Raw genomic sequence first — 17882 nt, 5'->3', positions numbered from 1 at the left:
TTTGGATAAGGAAGAGCATGCAACATCGTTATTTACAAACAACATATGGGTACATGTCCACTTTTATACTAAATTATATAATTTGGAAATAAATTGTAAAATGAGAGCATAAAGACAGAGTTTGCAAAAAAAAAAAAAAAAAAAAAAAAAAACCTTAAAAAAACTAGGAGTCTAATACTATGTTATTTATTATATAATTATCATTTATATAAAGAAATGTAAATTCAAATAAATTTTCTTTCAAAAAATATATAGATATATTAAATTTGAGAAAAATGAGGGATAGCTACCAAGTTCAATTCACATTTAATATAGCATGCTTCAGATAAGTTTAGTTAAATTCTTAATTTGTTCTCCTTATATTTATTTATTTAGATTGAGATAAGTTCTATTTTTTTAAAAAATAGTTTAGGTAAGATAAAAGGACTAATAAATTCGTTAAATTTGTTCATTTAAGCTCAATTTAAAATAAAATAAAATTTAAGTTTATTTAAGATATGATAAATAATTAACCAATTGTACGCGTATATAGATGTGGCTAATGTAAAAAGAAAAGAAATACTTACAAAAAAAAAAGTTTAACTTAGGTTTATTTGTATGTACAACACGGATGTGGTATGGAGAGAGTGATATGTTGTGAGAAGATCCTTACTCGCAACTATTTTTCCTTTTTTTGGGGTTGGGCCGGGGGGGGGGGTTGTTGGGGCGGAGGGGTGGGTGTTGTAGGGTAAGGAATCCTCTTCCCCCCAATTATGCTAATATGGATTGAAGCACTGAGCCCCAAACTTTAAAGCTGAAAGCAGGAACGTTGCTTCTTTACCACTAGACCAACACTTTGTTGATATGTAACACATTACACATATACTTGATTATTTTGATCAAGGGTGCTTTTAATTATACTCTATATACCAAATATAGAATTTCATAAATACGCAACAAAATCTATCTATTACCCTATACTAAAAGCAAATCCTTAATGACACTTGTCATTATCTTGTAAAAAAATTTTCCATTTTTTTTTTTTTTTTTTTTTTTTTTTTTTGCAAAATCTTTAAGTGACTATTTATATCTTATGATATTTTCTTTTCATATTGACAATCATATTCCATACATATTCAAATGAATTATTTCTAAATATATTTTATATAGTTTATGTAGTATTTTGTAATATTTAACAACCGTGCATTGCATGGGATTTTGACCTAGTTTCTTATTTGTGCCAAACAATTACTTGAATTTTCAGAGAGGTTTTTTTTTGGTTATATTATGATGCCCTCTCGAAATTAATACTTACATTCAATGCTGAATACCAATAACAACAATGATAATCACTATCATCTTTTTATATGTTACTCCGTATAAAGGTTAACATCAATTTAGATAAAATTAGAATTGTTTATTGGCAAAATTTAGAGCATATGAAATGAAGTAATTAAGGTGAACCCAACATGACCTATTTTAGAAAGATTTGGCAGTTGAGCTTACAGCTCGCTATGTGATACTGTGATAAGGATGTGTGAATTAGTCTTAATCAAATAATTAATTAGAAAAAATTCTAACCGAATCATTAGTAAAAGTGCTGAAATTTTTCTCTAAATAATTTAATTTAGACAATTTCTCAACTAATCATTAACGTTATGGTGCACTAATGTGGTCATATCAAACTTATCAATCAGTGCAATAATAATTAACTCAACGTCATACATGGAAAACCCATGAATTATTAAGTTATTAAGTTGTTGCACCTCATTTCCTTCGTTTGGTACAATTAGATTAATTTGCAATCTTAGCAAGTTATGACTTTTTTTTTTCCAGAAATTTCAAACAAATGATCTTACTTCTTGTGCGGTTATAAGATTTTTCACTTATATAATATAAATCATATGTGTGTAACTATTTCACTTTTCCCTTCACACAACTGAAAAGACATTAAAAATTTAGGGCCTGTTCTGTAACATTCAATTCAGTTCAGTTCAGCTCCAATCAATTCAGTTTAGTTCAATAAATCAGAACAGACTCTAGTCCTTAATAAGATAAATTATTTAATTGTTATTCTCTCCGTCATTTTACTATGGTTACATGTTTAAACTTTCCAAAAATAAAATACTGCGGAGTACTTATTTTACATGTTTACCTCTTTTGATTCAATTTCTGGCCTTCTAAGCTAGTTGAGAAAGAAGGTACAGCTTCCTGAGGAGTGAGGATCAAATGACAACATATACAAATGCATATCATACAGAATGGTTAAACAGGACACAACTAGCACGGTACGAGCATTAAACAGATGCATATCAGGGGAAGGAACATAAGAAATAAGTAGTAAGGGAATTCGAACTTCGAAGCCATAACAGCTGGAGATGTCAATAATACAAAAAATTACAAGCAATACATACTGAGCAACTACAATTAGAAGAGCTGAATGCCCATATTGAACCCAATTACAGGAAGAGAAAAGAGGCAAACCAGTTCGACTATTTCGGACCTGAGGGCTTCTTCTTGCCAATAACTTGAATTCCTTTTCCCCTCTTCAAAGTCCTGCAGTTGTTCTTGGTTTGTTGTCTGCGGCAAGGCAAACTCTGAATGTGCCTTACCCATCTGTAGCATTGCATCTCCTTTAATCGCATAATTGTTATAGCATCGATTTGCCTGTGTACAATCCCTCTAATAAAAAACCATGCATTACTTAAATATATCAATATTCACAACCCATTCCCAACACCACCAAATTATAAATTGGAAACTATAAGCAATTTAATATCTATCCATGCAAAATTATCAAAAAACATCTCTAAATTTGGACAATTCTATCACAATTATGAATGAATTCTATGCCATCAAACAGCAGAAAAGCTTCTCATTTCTTCAAACAAGTGAATATCCAGATTCCAAGTATAAATAAAACCACAACAAATTCAAAAATCAATCCCATTTCATAATTTAGCAGTCAAATGGATTTAAATTAGAAATATAATAGAAAGAATAGAAAATACCAGGTGCCCTCGATCATGTACTTGAAGACTTCATCTCTGACCTTTCAAGAATGAAGGGAATACGATATATTAAATGCTAGTACAGGTTTGTTGTACATAATCCTTTGATATAAGATGCAAAATAATAATGATCACCCAAATGATACCATTTTTGTGATACAGAGGCACAGGAAAGCAATTTTTGGCAAAAGATGCATACAGGTGCACAGCTGCATAATCTGATCATTTGAAGAGCAGTCGACGAAGTGGTTTCAGGCCTTTCCACATAGCAAAAAAATCTCATTTGATTAACGAGGTGATTAATAATTCTGGGATAAAATTTGAGCCATCAATAGTTATAGTATTTCACTATATTTTGACACTTGGTACAATCTAGAATCTACCTGTATGAAACATAATTTTCTAGGTCAAAATTCACTATTCTGCAAAAACATTGGAGCTTATTTCAAACATGTAACTTGGTTTTCATGATTCTTCCTCACGAGCTTCTGCAGCAGCTATCTCAGAGTCTAATTTGTTAATAAAATTCTCGCTCACGTGTTTTACTACTGAGATCATATCAAGGACTATACTAGGATCTACACCTGCACCCCCACGCTTGGAAAGACCACATATAAGGCCCTTCCTAATGATAGAGACAGACATTGCGGAACTCATTTGAGATTCCTCCTCTTCTATTGCATCTACTAGTACTATGTAATGTTTTCCTACCTGCATAATGCATAGAGTTGTCACAAATAGAGCATAAATCTCTTTTCAATTTTGAAGAAGATAGGTATTTGTGTCTTGTGCATAATGGTTAATTAGACGAGAATATAACACAAGACAAATAAAACCATTTATGCTTTACAAAAGAAATTGTGATGAATGGTGCGGAGCCTTGGTTAATGTAACAATCACAGGTACTGCAGAAGTGTCAAACTGTAAAAATTCTTCATCGCTAACATCAACTTCAGGTTGATCACCAGCAGATGTTGAACCAGCAGCAATGACATTAACTTTTGGAATGCCAGTATCACTTAAAGCAGCCTGTTCAAGAAGTGGGATCAGCAAACATTATCAATAGACCATCAAGTATAAAATAAAGTGCTTTTAGACGAATGTCAGCATGAATGTCAAAGCTATAGCAGCAGCACACATGTCCTTGGATTCTGAACAAATTCCACTCCCTTATACTCAAAAAATGGTTCTTAATTTCAAAACCCTGCATTTCTGTTTATAGAAGTTAAGATGCTAAGTTTCTGCTAACCCAAAGGACATATAGCTCCATTAATAGGTTGCTTGAGCTAAGCACCTCATGTAAGTACAGTATATCCATTAAACAAAGTTGAAAGTTGTAAAGGAGTAACAGGACTACAGAATGGGGAATTGGGAACAGAAGAGTAAATTCTCTTCACCTTAATGTGGAGAGGAAGATGTACTTCCTCAACTTTCTTGTATGATTTGACTTTAGACAATAAAAGCTCTCAAAGTTTTGACTGACAGATCTCGGAGGGCAGGAAATATAATTACAGGCCAAGCTAATTTCATGAACATGTTAGGAAAAGGTTGGCAGCGGCACAAAAAAATTAAGTAATAGCTTGATTGCAGCACCTAAGTTATCCAGCATATTCCCATCTGAACTGACCACAAGGCCATCAATATAAAGATCCCAACAAACCTTCCCTTCCACAATAGATAGGGATGAAAGATCAATTCCAGCTCCTAAAACAAAGTGTATCATACATTATCCACAGCTCTTTCACCTTGATAAAACACGTGAATATCAAGTTAATGCATGTTTATACAAAAGTCCCTACCTGCTCCACTTTTACCACCCAAGAGGCAACGCTGGAGATCAGCAGCAAGTTCTGTTGATAACGCCTCGCCTCCTTTGCCCTGTGACAAGAGTCATTTAAAGTAATCCCTGGTCAATAACAATGAACAACGACATGTATATTTGCTTGTCCTAGTGTACAGGGCAACAAAATTATCAAAAGATGGAGTTCATACAGAATAAAACTCAAGTAAGAAAGCACAAAAATACATTACATATATGTTGGGAGCTAATGAGAATTTGACTACAAAAAGCTATCTACATTCTCACTTTTTGACCAAAAAATAGCACTTCAAATGATAGACAGCAACAAATTTGAGCAACGGTTTTCAACAATCCATACAAAATCATAGGAGGTTGGAATGAAAGACTACTTTCCATATCTAACAGGTCATTAGAATTCAAAAATAAATTCTAGTGAATGAACACTTAATCCGTAGCCTGTCAAAGTCCCTAACAATCAAGGATTAAACATGACTTTGCTACCCCTGAACATCTCAAAGTCGTATTTTTAATCCTTTATTTATATTCTGACAAAGGGAGTTAATACTTAATAGGCAATGAATTAATAGATAGAACAATATAAAGAAAAAGAAAACCTGAAAGATAGGTGCAGCCGTAGCACTACAATCAATGTGTATTGAAACCTTTCCTTTATCGGGTTGAGAGGAATTAGGAATAGGGTCTCCCTAATTCAGCCTGCACTCGATCAAACACACTCATTACAACCAAAACTAACTATGGATGAGAGCTTAAATCATTACATTCCAAAAGAGGGTCTCCAAAATAATCTACCTTGACACTAGCAATGACATTGGTTCCCCCAATTCGCACTCTTGCTGAACCATTTGCCTATAATTAACAACAATCATCATCTAAATTTCCACTGAAATTGTGATAATAAGAATGGAAGGGGTTCAAGGGAGGAGCAAGACCTGTGGAATGACCCCAATATCAGTGAAAATAGGTCGGTAAGATAAGCGTTTGCGACCATCACAACGAAGATTTTGAGCAATACCATCTCTTATGAAGCTCTTTTCTCCAAATGATAGTCCCACCATGTTCAATTTCCTAGTATAAACAAGTAATAATCGCACATAAACAGTATTATTAATAAACCTGCTAAATTAAACTGAGTAATTGAAATGGTTCAATGGTATTAAGGCCTTATTAATAATCAATCTAAACTATCAATTTGGCTTGAAACTTGCAACACATTAGCAACCAAATTTGACAAAATTACCAAATTAAGATAGGAAAATTACATTAAATTCTTTGGCTTCAGAATACACAGCAAAATTACAGCAACAAAACGGATCAATGGATCATTATAACTAATAGTTCAAGAATCCGAACCCTAAATTGACGATACTGACAATTAAATCAAAGAAAATGTGAAACTAAATTCTAGATATTCGATGATTAATTTCAAGAAATAAATAAAAAAACAAGTATCTCAGAACTCAAAAGCCGCTTCAATGGAGGAGGAAATCAGGGAAAGCTCAGAAGGCTCTTCAATGGAGATTTCAGAGTACGGTTCAGTGGAGAAGCAGCGTAAAAGTGATACTCTCTGTAAGCTACAAAGGGGAAGTTCTCCCTCGCTTTTTTATTTTTTATTTAGTGTTTAATTTGACTGGCACATTGCAATTTTGACCAATATCACCAATATGATTAGAGTGTACTTCCTTCATTTCATAATAATCGGGTAATAGATATGTATAAAATCCTACCTAAAATACCTATCCCACAATTAGCTTATTGGTCATTTCATACTCATTCACCTTTAAGCTATCAACTATTTACCAAACACTTTTATATAATCAGCTAATAAAATAAGTTAGTCAAATCAGTTAATACAATCAGCTAGTCAAAATCAGCTAACATAATCAGCTTCAGCTTTCAGCTTTAAGCTATTCACCAAACACGACCTTTATTAAAACTACTTTTTCTGGAAAAATCTAATATTGCTTCGTTTATTTAATTAAAAAGGAATTGAATAATATTTTAGGTAAATGTTTATGGAAGAATAATAAACACCAAATAAGACCCAATATATTTTTCGTAAGATAATATAAAAGATTTTGAATGATATTATTATAATTATATCAGATATTCATTAAAAAAAAAAAGTTAAAAGGAAAAGGAGGGTTTTGGAGGGAAAAAACAGCACCAGGATGTGACTTGTGTAACTCTTGGTGTCTGTTTTAGTATTTAGTTATTGATGATTGATTGTATCAAATATTAAAAAAAAATAAAAAATAAAAAATAAAAACGAAAGGAGAGTTTTGGAGGGAAAAAACTGTATCAGGATGTGACATGTGTCACTCCCGTTGTCTATTTTAGTATTTAGTTATTATTGATTCCCTAGGCAAAAAAAAAAAAAAAAAAAAAAAAAAAAAAAAAAAAAAAAAAAAAAAAGAGTTTTAGAGGGAAAATTCCGAATTCCCTCCCAATAAAACTCCAATTTAGTATAGAGCTAAGATACATGGACACTTTACCTAACTGTCGTATTCGTGTCAGACACCGACACTTGTTGGACACACAACGATACGTCTCGGACCGTGTCCTATTTTGATATGGTGTGTTGTATTTTGTGACACGACACTATCTTTTTCAACTTTTTTTTAATGTGAAAATTTAAGTAAAGTAAGATAAATAATGTAATAGTTACGGATTTTTACTAAACTGAAATAGTTTTATTAAACTGAAATTATTTTTACTAAACTAAATTTATTTTTTTACCGATCTAAACTTATTTTTACTGGACTACAACTATATTATCAAAGTTAATACGAAGTATATAAATAGTAAATGAAAAATCAAACTCGTCAATTATTTTGGGACGGGAGGAATATTATTTATTAACTAGATTAGTCCCGTGCGATGCACGATTTTAAAAATAAAAAATTTACTTGTAAGTGTATGTAATTTAAATATTTTAAGCAAAATATTATAAATCGTGATCCCTCTCATTAGATTAATTGATCTAAAATGAAATACATGATGTTGAATATTCTAATTAATTAACTTCATAGATATAATAAAATGTTAAAAATGTTACCATTCATTTTTCATTCATTATAGAAAATTTGAATCATTAGTAAAGAGTCAAAAATCCAAACTCCACAATCACTAAAATAATGTAAGAGATTGTTCTTTAAAAAAATCTATGTAAGAGGAAAAAAAATGTGAAAGAGACCAATCGTCAATTATTTATTTTTATTCCATAGGAATATAAATTTTGTATCAATTACATTATACTAAAGGCGAAACTTAGAGAACACTTGACAAAATATTATAAAAAGTTTTCCCTCCAAAAACACTTACTAAAAAAAACTTATTGTAATTAAATTATGACTTTTAGTTTGTATAAAATCTAAAATAAATGTCCTTAAATATCAAATTGCCCATTATAACTGTTATATGTTTAATTAATTTCTTTCACAATATTTCATACTTTTTACTACTAAGTCTATTTATATCCATTATTTTTGGTAAAATTTATTGTCATTAGAATATTTAACAACCGTGCATTGCACGAGCTTTTAGAAAAATGTATAATCAATCATTTTCAAACATTAGCTTTACCTTGAAAAAGAATAAAATAAAAAGAATGATGTCAATAATAGTTTTGGAGAGAAAATTTTATATAAGAAGCTGCCACGTGGATAATACTGACATCAGCGGTTGTTACATTAATATTATTTATAGATAGATTCCCAATAAACACCACTTGTACAATATGTTACCTCGACTCATACGCTGTTTCTCTTTCCCCTTCCCTCAACTTTCCTCCAAGGTCTTATATATATATATATATATATATATATATATATATATATATATATATATATGGCTATTTAGGCCAAAAATAGTCTAATACTTCAAAAATTAGACTATTTTTGTTTAATCCCTTTATTTTCTTTGTTTTTCTCTAGATTTTCATTAATATTTTCAATAAATCTACACGAGTAGTATGTGTAGGTTTTCGTTCTCCCTATGATGGAGTGGGTTGTTAGAGTTGTTGATAGTAGGTGTAGTTGTTTGTTCCCCATAGGCGATTAATGTGGGTTAGGGTTTATTCATAAAAAAATATATATCTTTTGCCTCGGGATCGATTTGTTGGTAAAGAACTAAAGATTCCTACGGGGTAACAACAACTGTCAAATTAAATTTTCAAACATATTCAAATGAATAGATGAAATTCATCCGTCCGATAACGAGAAATCATTAGATCGTCTTTCTAAAAAGGTTGTATATTATAAGAAACTAGTATTTACCCCGTGCAATGCACGAGTTTAACTTTTTGATGTGTTTTATAGTGAAGGGTTGGTTGATTAAAGAATTATCTTATAAAAGTTAGTTTTTGTATGAATTTTGAAAGAAGAAACAAATTGTTTGAAAAGAAATTTAAGAAGAATAAAGTGTCATTTGGGAATAAATTGAACATTAGAATGAAAAGACATGTATTAAAAAAATAATTAGAAAAAAAAATTGGAAAACAAAAATGACATATGACACTCTAAATTTCTTTTAAGTTAACCTGTTATTAAATATTATTATAGATTACCTTTTCAGATCTTTAATTTGTGACTAAGTATTAGTTTATAATTATGCTTGTAGAGTTGTAGATAGCAAAAAACACCTTTTAAAATCAAAAGCTTGGCTTGTAAAATTCATTTTCACACATCAAATATTGATTCTTCTAAACTTCTTGTTAGAAGCCATAAATTTTTTTTTTTTTTAATCTCTAGCTAGCTAGTAACAACAATAATCAAATTATCAACATTCCAAAGAACTTAACTTACACTAAATCTAAACGCACACATGAAATCTAACTATACATAATCAAAAATCAAGAGGGGGTTAAAAACGAATTCCAAAAGAAAAATAAATCCAAATATATGGTAATTAAGTATATTTTTCTAATACAAGTGTGTTCCTAAAGATGGCCTAGACAAAGTGTACAAAATTATCTTGTAAAAAAAGCTTAAGAATAGTATAATCAATAATTGATCAAGCAAGGAAATGGTCTTAATTACTTTTTTGGTATGACCCAAGTTAAGATTTAAGGGTGAACATTTGAGCTCTAATGAGTATGATGCTTCAGTTCCATGCAAATTTGGATCGAATATCAATTCCCCTAAAACAGCTTTGAAGTCTCCAGCACTCCATTCCTGTCATCACATATAAATTAAGCAAGTTCGTATCAAATTACAAATCCTAAACATGATACTTCGTAAAAAAAAAAATTGTACTATTTCAATTGATTGTGTATAGGGTTCGCCCTAATTCCATAGAGTACTGCATTAGTAACGTGTGAACTTATTATTTAGATACAAAAGAAGTAATTTACTTACTTGAATTATTAGAACCTACTACGTATAAGAAGTCATCTATGTTTATTGCAACTTAAACTCGTACAAAGCCTTATTACTACTAATTAATTAACTTAGGGCTTGTTTGGCGTTGTTTTTTGTTTTCAGTTTTTTGTTTTTTTGAAAACAAAAAACCAAAAACAGGGAACATGAAAAAAAATGTTTCTACTTTTCTATTGTCAGTGATGCCAAACGAACCCTTAATTATATGATTTTGAAAAACAAAAAACCAAAAAAATAGAAAACCACAGTGATGCCAAACGAATCCTTAATTAAGAGTATAAGACGGCTATAAATAAGAGAAAGACGTACCTTGAGTTGTTCTCCAACAGTGACAACAATGGTATCAGGGTCAGTGCTGAAGGACAAAGGGCCTTTATCTGTATGCACATAGAATTCGCCGCGTTCCATAGCCATATGCAGACTCAAAGCATGATCATACGACTCGTGGATGTCCTCGTTTGATACGAGCAGGCTAGGGTGTGTGTCATTGTACCTATATAAGCTTATTATGGATTCCCTCTCCTCGATCACCTTCTCAAATCGCTTATCTGAGAATTTTGACAGTACTTCTGCTAATTCCTCTGAGATTCTGTCAAGTTTGCTCACTACACCTTCCATCTTACGGCTGCAAATTAAACACCAAATGTACCATAAATTTAATTTGTAATTCAAGATGTTGCATAAGCTATGATTAGTTATATTTAAATTAAAATAACGCAAATATATTGATATCCAAATTTTGAAGATAAGGCCCTCCAAAATCTATTGTATGCATTTTAACTTGCTAAAGTTTCAACTTGAGCATTGGATCTCAACTGACACGAGTACTTGAGGTTAAATGAAAAGCTCAAAAACATATGTAGACTTTATAATATGCAAGGATGACATGAATTTAACAAGTGTTGCACCTTAATTACAAACCCGAATATACTAGATTGATAGTGTATATAACCAATTTTGGGCATTCAACGAACCATCCACGTCATCTAATAAGCTCTTAATTGGTTGAGTTGTCCAACACATAATTGGTTTACATAAATGACTAATTATTAATGTATTAATCCTAGCAAGGTACCAAATATGGCCACATCTAACCAATGTACCATTCTAACCATTTGAAAGACCATTACATCCATTTGAACTTAGATTATACAACATGACTTGTAAAATCATTGTGAAATGGAGATAGTACTAAATCAGATCGGATTCAATAATATTCTTTCACATACAAGACCATACACATATATATAACACTAAACTATAGAGAACAAATGATACGGTATACTACGTATTTTACCTGAAATCGCGGTATCGATCGGACCCCATGACCTCCCGAGCCCAAAGCAACATAGCCTTATCAGATTGAAACCAAACAAACTCCTCTCGATTACCAACCCTATCAACGAAACTCTTCCTAAACTTAGTCTTCCGCTCATCAAGACTTTTGAAGAACAGCTCGACCTCGGTTTTAACCAACCGAACCTCCTGCCTCTCGATCCCATGCCCAACGATCCGAACCACCCCAAACTCCCTCGCCGACCGAACCAGCCTCTCGATAGAGTTCCCAACCCTCGAGACTAATAGCCTGTAGTCTATCTGAGCCGGGATTCGAACCTGGGTCGTGTGAGACAAGTTGTAAGGATCAGGTAGACGTAAGTAGGGTATTTGTAGGTTGTTTGTAAAGTAATCAGTTAGCTTGCGATCGTCTATTGCAGCTGATCGAGACCCTTTCGCATTCGGTATCGGAGATGGTGGCATTGCAAAGGATTTCATCATTTTCGACGACGATGATAGTGTCAACGACGATCGTCTCTCACGGGGTGTTGAAGGGGTCATGTAATGGTGGTGTTGGTTATTATTGTGTGATGACATTTTTGGTGAAAGAGAGAGAAAGAACAGAGGGTTTGGAGGTGGTCTTACGGTGTATTCTGTTATTTTACAACACTATAATAGAGAAGACGTTGAGGAAACAAAGTGGGTTGGCACGTCTAATCTCTAATCTCAAAATTAATTTCTATTTAGTGTCTTAAATTATTTTGTTTCTTCAATGTTTTTTTTTTTTTAAAAAAAAAATTATTATAATTTTTCATGATTGTGAGTTGTGACCATAAAAAGAGTATTGAGTCTCATTTCACATACCATTTAATATAATTGGTCCACATTATATTAACTATTCATTTTCTTAATTTAATTTTTAATATATAGAAAATAAAAGTAAATAGAATTTACATGATTTATGGCGATATCATGTGAATAACCATTATGGTTACTTCGTTGGTGTTATAAAGGTTATGAGGTTAGTTTTACATGAGTTACTTCATTAGTGTTTTAGGGTTATTCAGTTAATGTTATAGATATTATTACTTGTTCGGTATTACAAGGGTAGTTACTTCGTTAGTGTTATTGGAATTACTTTATACTTTTATAAGCCAGTGCGTGGTTCCTGCAGGCGGATGCACGATCTGCATGGTGCATCTCTTCAAAAAAAAAAAGCAGAAAGAACATTATATAGAGATGTAAAGAACATTTAGTTAAAGTGAAAAGAACATGTTATAGAATTGTAAAGAGAACATTGTATAGAAATGTAAAGAACATTCAGTTAAAGTGAAAAGAACATGTTATAGAATGTTAAATAATGTTTTTTATCTTCATGTTCTTTGAAATGTTCATTACATTAAATTATCATTATAGGTGATCAAAAATTCAGGTCGGGCCGTGCCTTAACATAATATCTTGTGCCCAAACCCAGAAAATATAGCAAGCTTTTCGGGCTTTATTCGGGTCGGGTTTGGATTTTTAACTAAATGCATTTTTAGGCTTGTCCAAACCCGTCTTATTTTCGGGCCGGATCTGCCGGGCTGAAGTTGACCACCTCCAATTATCATGTTCTTTATTAATATTACGGATGTTCTTTAGATATATATAAAAGAACATAAAGTTTGATTTTTTTTTTTTACAAAATAGCTATATGTTCTTTACAAAACAACTATATGTTTATTACAACTATATGTGATTGATGTTCTTTATAAAATAGCTAGATGTTCTTTTGTAAAATAACTATATGTTCTTTACTGGACAACTAAATGTTCATTCCGTCTTTTTAAAAAGAAAACGGATGCACGGAGGATTGTGCATCCGCCTCCATGGAAAAAATTTCATTTATAAGCGGCTACATGCATGGTGTGGTTAGCCGCATACAAAACACATGGTTTATATTCTAGATCTTATATCTCTCTCTCTCTCTCTCTCAGTTATAAAAGGACAATATGAGCATGACGTGTGCGTGGCCTAGCTAAGAGAGACATAATTAGATAATGAAAGGTTCAAAGTATATATATTAAGGAAGAAAACCAACCATAAAGCATAGCCTAAGACACGTGTCTATCATGTACAGGGCAACCGACCTTCCTAGGTTAAGAAACCTTAGGAGCATGATCTCCAACATCCCTATAAATACCCCATATTTCAATGATGGGAAAAAAGAGTTCACAATTACCAAAGGCACCATGCCCAAAAAATGCTGTCACTTATCTCTATTAATTTTGTTTTTGGTTACTAACTTGATCATCGGAGGCGAATCTCTAGTAAACCGGAGATTCGTTGTTTTGTAGGTTTCCAAGCCGTACGGGTCCTGCATTTTGGATTTGTCTCTCGAAGGAAACCATACCCTTCTTTTTGGTATCCCAAAAATCCCGAAGCACCTTGGTTTTCATTGAATGTGACCCTATGCTTATCTAGAAGGTGAAAAAAATATATATATTATGGTTAGAAATTTAGAAAAATAATTTTCTTATAGTTTTTTTCTATATAACTTTTTTTTTAGTTGAAATAAAGTATTCATAATTGGTAAAAAATTATCTAGAATAGATCTGAATTAAGCATATATTTAAACCAATTTTATTAAATTTGCTTAAAAAATACTTCCTCTATTTTTTAAGTTGACACCTTTCTATTATCACGCTTGCCAATGCATGTTTTTAACGCTTAATAACTCTAAATATTAACATTGTAAAATTATAAAAAGTAGATATTAATAAAATATATATCAAGACGATTGAAACAAGATCTCACATGACTATATTTTATCTTATCTATAAGTCACAAAAGCGGGTTAAAGTGTAATGTGTAAATAGTGTAAAAGTCAAACAGTGTGAACTAAAAAAAAACGGAGGAAGTAATATATTATTTACGAGTTAAAGGACTAAAAGTTATCAAAAATAAAAATCGAAAATAAATTTTTTATCCAAAAAAATATACTTGATATAGCTTACCTAACATCTAATGTGACATGTTTATGCATAGTTGTTGCTTATATGGCGCGACGCTTGTTGAAACTTTAGAGTGGCAAGTGTTGTTGTCTCGTGACCTGGCAGCGAGATTCGGCTTTATTTATTATTAGTGATTTGATAGGATGACAATAAGGGTAGTCGCTACATTATATGCAACTAATGCAAAGGTATAAAGTGACCATTGCATTAGGTCTTTTTGCCATTACGTTAGGGCTGATGCAACGCCATTCGGTACGATGTTGTTGCATTAGGTCTAATGTGACATGGATTTTGGAATTTATTGCAACGGATTTGGAAGTTGCATTAGCTTTGAAATATAAAGAGATCACTCTGTCCATATTGGCCTCTCGATTTGCGGCATCAATCAATAATTTTGCATTCAACCAACATACAAACAAGATTCAATTTGTTTCCTAATTAATATTAGGCTAAATTGGTTAAATATTTAATGCACAAGTATTATTGTTCAATCCGTTACATAACTTGACCCATGCATATGACAGTAAAAGGTTATTCATCACCAGATTTGGATCGAGGCGACATACTAATATAAAATTAGGTTTTTATAACATTTTTTTTATATAGTAGTTTTGTTGATTCCGCTATAAGCCTATAAAAGATATGAAAAACACCTTATGATAGGTGTTACTCCGTATTAAATAAACGCTATCATACGTATTGTTATTAATATTATAGCGTTTCCATAAAGACCACTATTAAAACATTGACGTATTAAAACCTAAAAACTAAACCGCCATTAAGCCCATAGTGGTTCATTTCCTTTCCTTTTAAAAAAAATTTCCAAACTCGATTTCCCGATTTCACTGCAATTCAACTGAGATTTCAAAATTTACGGTCCATAATTAATTGCATATTGATATTCAATTTCAGGTTTGTTTCTCATTCCTAAGCTAAATTTTGATATTGATGTTTTATGTTTTTTACTTAGCTTATTAGTGAAATCGTGGTGTTTAACCTGATTGATATTCATGATCTTTAATTATATGTGATTAATTGGATTTTTTTTTTATTGATAAAAATAAATTTCTACGGTTTTTATGATCGATGGATTGTTGGACTTCTGCCAGAAAAAGAAGCAATTTTTTTTAAAAGATAAACTTAGTTTGAGTGTAATTTGTTAATGGTTTTTAAGCGATGAGTTAGTTTGCATTATACGAATAGGAGGCCTTATATCTAACATTAGTTTGTATTACATACTAGTAATTAAGGGTCAAAGTAATCAGGTAAGATTTCCCAGCCAAGAGATAAACCAGTCACTTAAACAAACAGTAATTAAAGGTCAAAGTAATCACCCTAATTACGAGCTAACGACCCTTTGAGAGGTTATTTTGTAGAAGAATTTTGTTAATTATTGGCTAGTATAGTAGTATATATAGATAGAATCTTTTAGCTGAATTTTGGTACTGTACACCCAACTTACCTAAGGTTAGTGTACACTCTTCTTAAATAAAAAACAATCATCAAAATGAGAACAATATACACATGGGTGTACGTACACCTGAGTGTACATAACAAGCTCTCGAATTTTGGAATTATGATCCATTGATTAGGATAGGTGTTTGGTTTGTAGTTTTTAGGTATGAGACATGGGGTTGGAATGAGTAAAACCTATACTTAATATTTATTTAAGAAAAATCTAATTTTTAAACTCATACCTTAAACCCAGAAGGTATGGGGTTTAGAAACTGTTTAGGCCAAAATCTGACTGCTAGATTCGACCAGGTTCTATAGGACAACAACTAGATTAATAAGTATGCAAATGATAGTGTAGGTTCAATGAATGAGGGTGAATAACCTACCAAGATGAACAAAGGGGAAAGGGAAGAAGAGACACAAGATGATGACGCAGAAAACCCAGGAATAGGGGTTAAAACTATGGGTGGCGTTGAGTCCACCAATCTACTAGTTTGAGAATTAAGCACAGGTACAATGCATGTTGTTTTTTGATCGAGAACGAACCTGTAATTTAGTTCTAATTACTAACTGCTATAGAATATAATGCCTATGGCTCGTATCTTGTCTTTTTACAATGGTTTTCCATCCTATTTATAGTAGGGGAGCCTTTTGAAGTCTTGTAACAACTTCTTTGATGATTCCTTGAAAGTAGGAGTGAGCTGCCAGGTTCAGCTCCGAGATTTATGCCATGTTCTCTTTGTGCTTATCCATTGCCTTTTGACTTGTTCTTTGCCTATGATCAGTTGGAGAACAGTGGGAGTGTCCTTCATGAAAGTAGGAGAGGTAGTTTGTCCCTTTGATTTGGTCTTCAACAAATGTGGACTGATTTGTGGTGCAGATACAATTAACATTTTTAATTGACTTACTCTTGGTGGGAAATATCCCCTCCTTGTTCGTAGGAAAACTTATAACAAATTTGACTTTGTTTTAACTTAGATTCTCTTAGAATATTCCTTGGAAATATCTTTGTTTGATTTCGTTTAATACCTGGAACCAGGTAGCTAATCACGTAGCAATCTGTAACCTGCAACCTAGCAACCTGCGGACATCTGAACCTGTAGTGAAAATTTAGGCACAACAGAAACCCAAGGAAGAAGGTGGGTATGGTTCATACCACATCTCTACGTATCAAATAAAATAAAAATATCATTCCTAAACAACAACCAAACACAATGTATTAAGAATCAAGTCCAACCCCATACCACCCTAATTTCATTTTTAATTCCAAACTCATACCACTTTAGGAACCAAACGCCCCTATAGGGCTTGGCAATTTAATGCCAAGGTGTAATATGATCTATAAAGTACATAGCTGTAACATGTTGGCCACAATATATACATAGTTGTATCATTTACATCAAGGAGTATAATTTGAGAAATTTTTATGTAGTACATTAAGGAGTAACTAATAAGTGCTTGTAAATGATAGCAAATGATTATGTTTTTTAATTCTTTTTTGAGTATATATAAGGAAATAATCAGTATAATCAAGTATTGAGGCTGATTCGTACATTATGAAGAATTTCATACACAATTAATTCGTAAAATTTCAGGTGAACAATTATGAAGAAGTCAAAGAATAATGCGACTTTGGCTATTGTTGAAGATACAAGGGAGGAGCCGATAGTAGTTCCTTTGTCTCAAAAAGGAGGTATAAAATTGGATGAAATTGAGCAAGTAAGTAATAATTCAGATGATTTAAACGATGCTTCTTTTACAAAGAGAAGGAAATTTACAAAAACCCGACTAGCTGAGCTTCCGTTGGACCTGCAGTGTAACATCCTTCTACGGCTATCTATCAAACCTCTTATCCGTTGTCAATGTGTTTGCAAGTTTTTGCATAATCTAATTAAGAATCCAAATTTTACAAAATTACACTCGCTTAAAATTATGAATAATAAGGCCAATTTTAGTACCCAAGTCGTCCTCT

The 17882-nt window shown here is 32.0% G+C and overlaps 1 protein-coding gene and 1 pseudogene across 2 annotated transcripts; both read right to left on the bottom strand.

The window, feature by feature from the left end:
- Window positions 1-2269: 2269 nt before the first annotated feature.
- Window positions 2270-6422, bottom strand: LOC145572676 (uncharacterized; annotated as a pseudogene). The gene is made up of 9 exons (XR_014096922.1): window positions 6072-6422; window positions 5742-5877; window positions 5602-5658; window positions 5406-5505; window positions 4790-4868; window positions 4552-4694; window positions 3870-4019; window positions 2991-3701; window positions 2270-2646 (listed from the first exon to the last, which is right to left on the bottom strand). The product of XR_014096922.1 is annotated as an uncharacterized LOC145572676 (transcript).
- A 3309-nt stretch (window positions 6423-9731) lies between these two features.
- LOC145571405 (uncharacterized) lies at window positions 9732-12059 on the bottom strand. The gene is made up of 3 exons (XM_081630442.1): window positions 11485-12059; window positions 10497-10812; window positions 9732-9983 (listed from the first exon to the last, which is right to left on the bottom strand). Exons 1-3 carry the CDS (start codon window positions 12057-12059, stop codon window positions 9732-9734), a joined length of 1143 nt encoding a protein of 380 aa, XP_081486568.1.
- Window positions 12060-17882: the final 5823 nt, after the last annotated feature.

The sequence above is a fragment of the Chenopodium album genome, chromosome 12 (assembly GCF_948465745.1).
Source record: "Chenopodium album chromosome 12, dcCheAlbu1.1, whole genome shotgun sequence".
NCBI classification, from domain to species: Eukaryota; Viridiplantae; Streptophyta; class Magnoliopsida; order Caryophyllales; family Amaranthaceae; genus Chenopodium; species Chenopodium album.
Note: the sequence above shows the minus strand (reverse complement) of the source record. Positions and strands in the feature narration are given on the sequence as shown.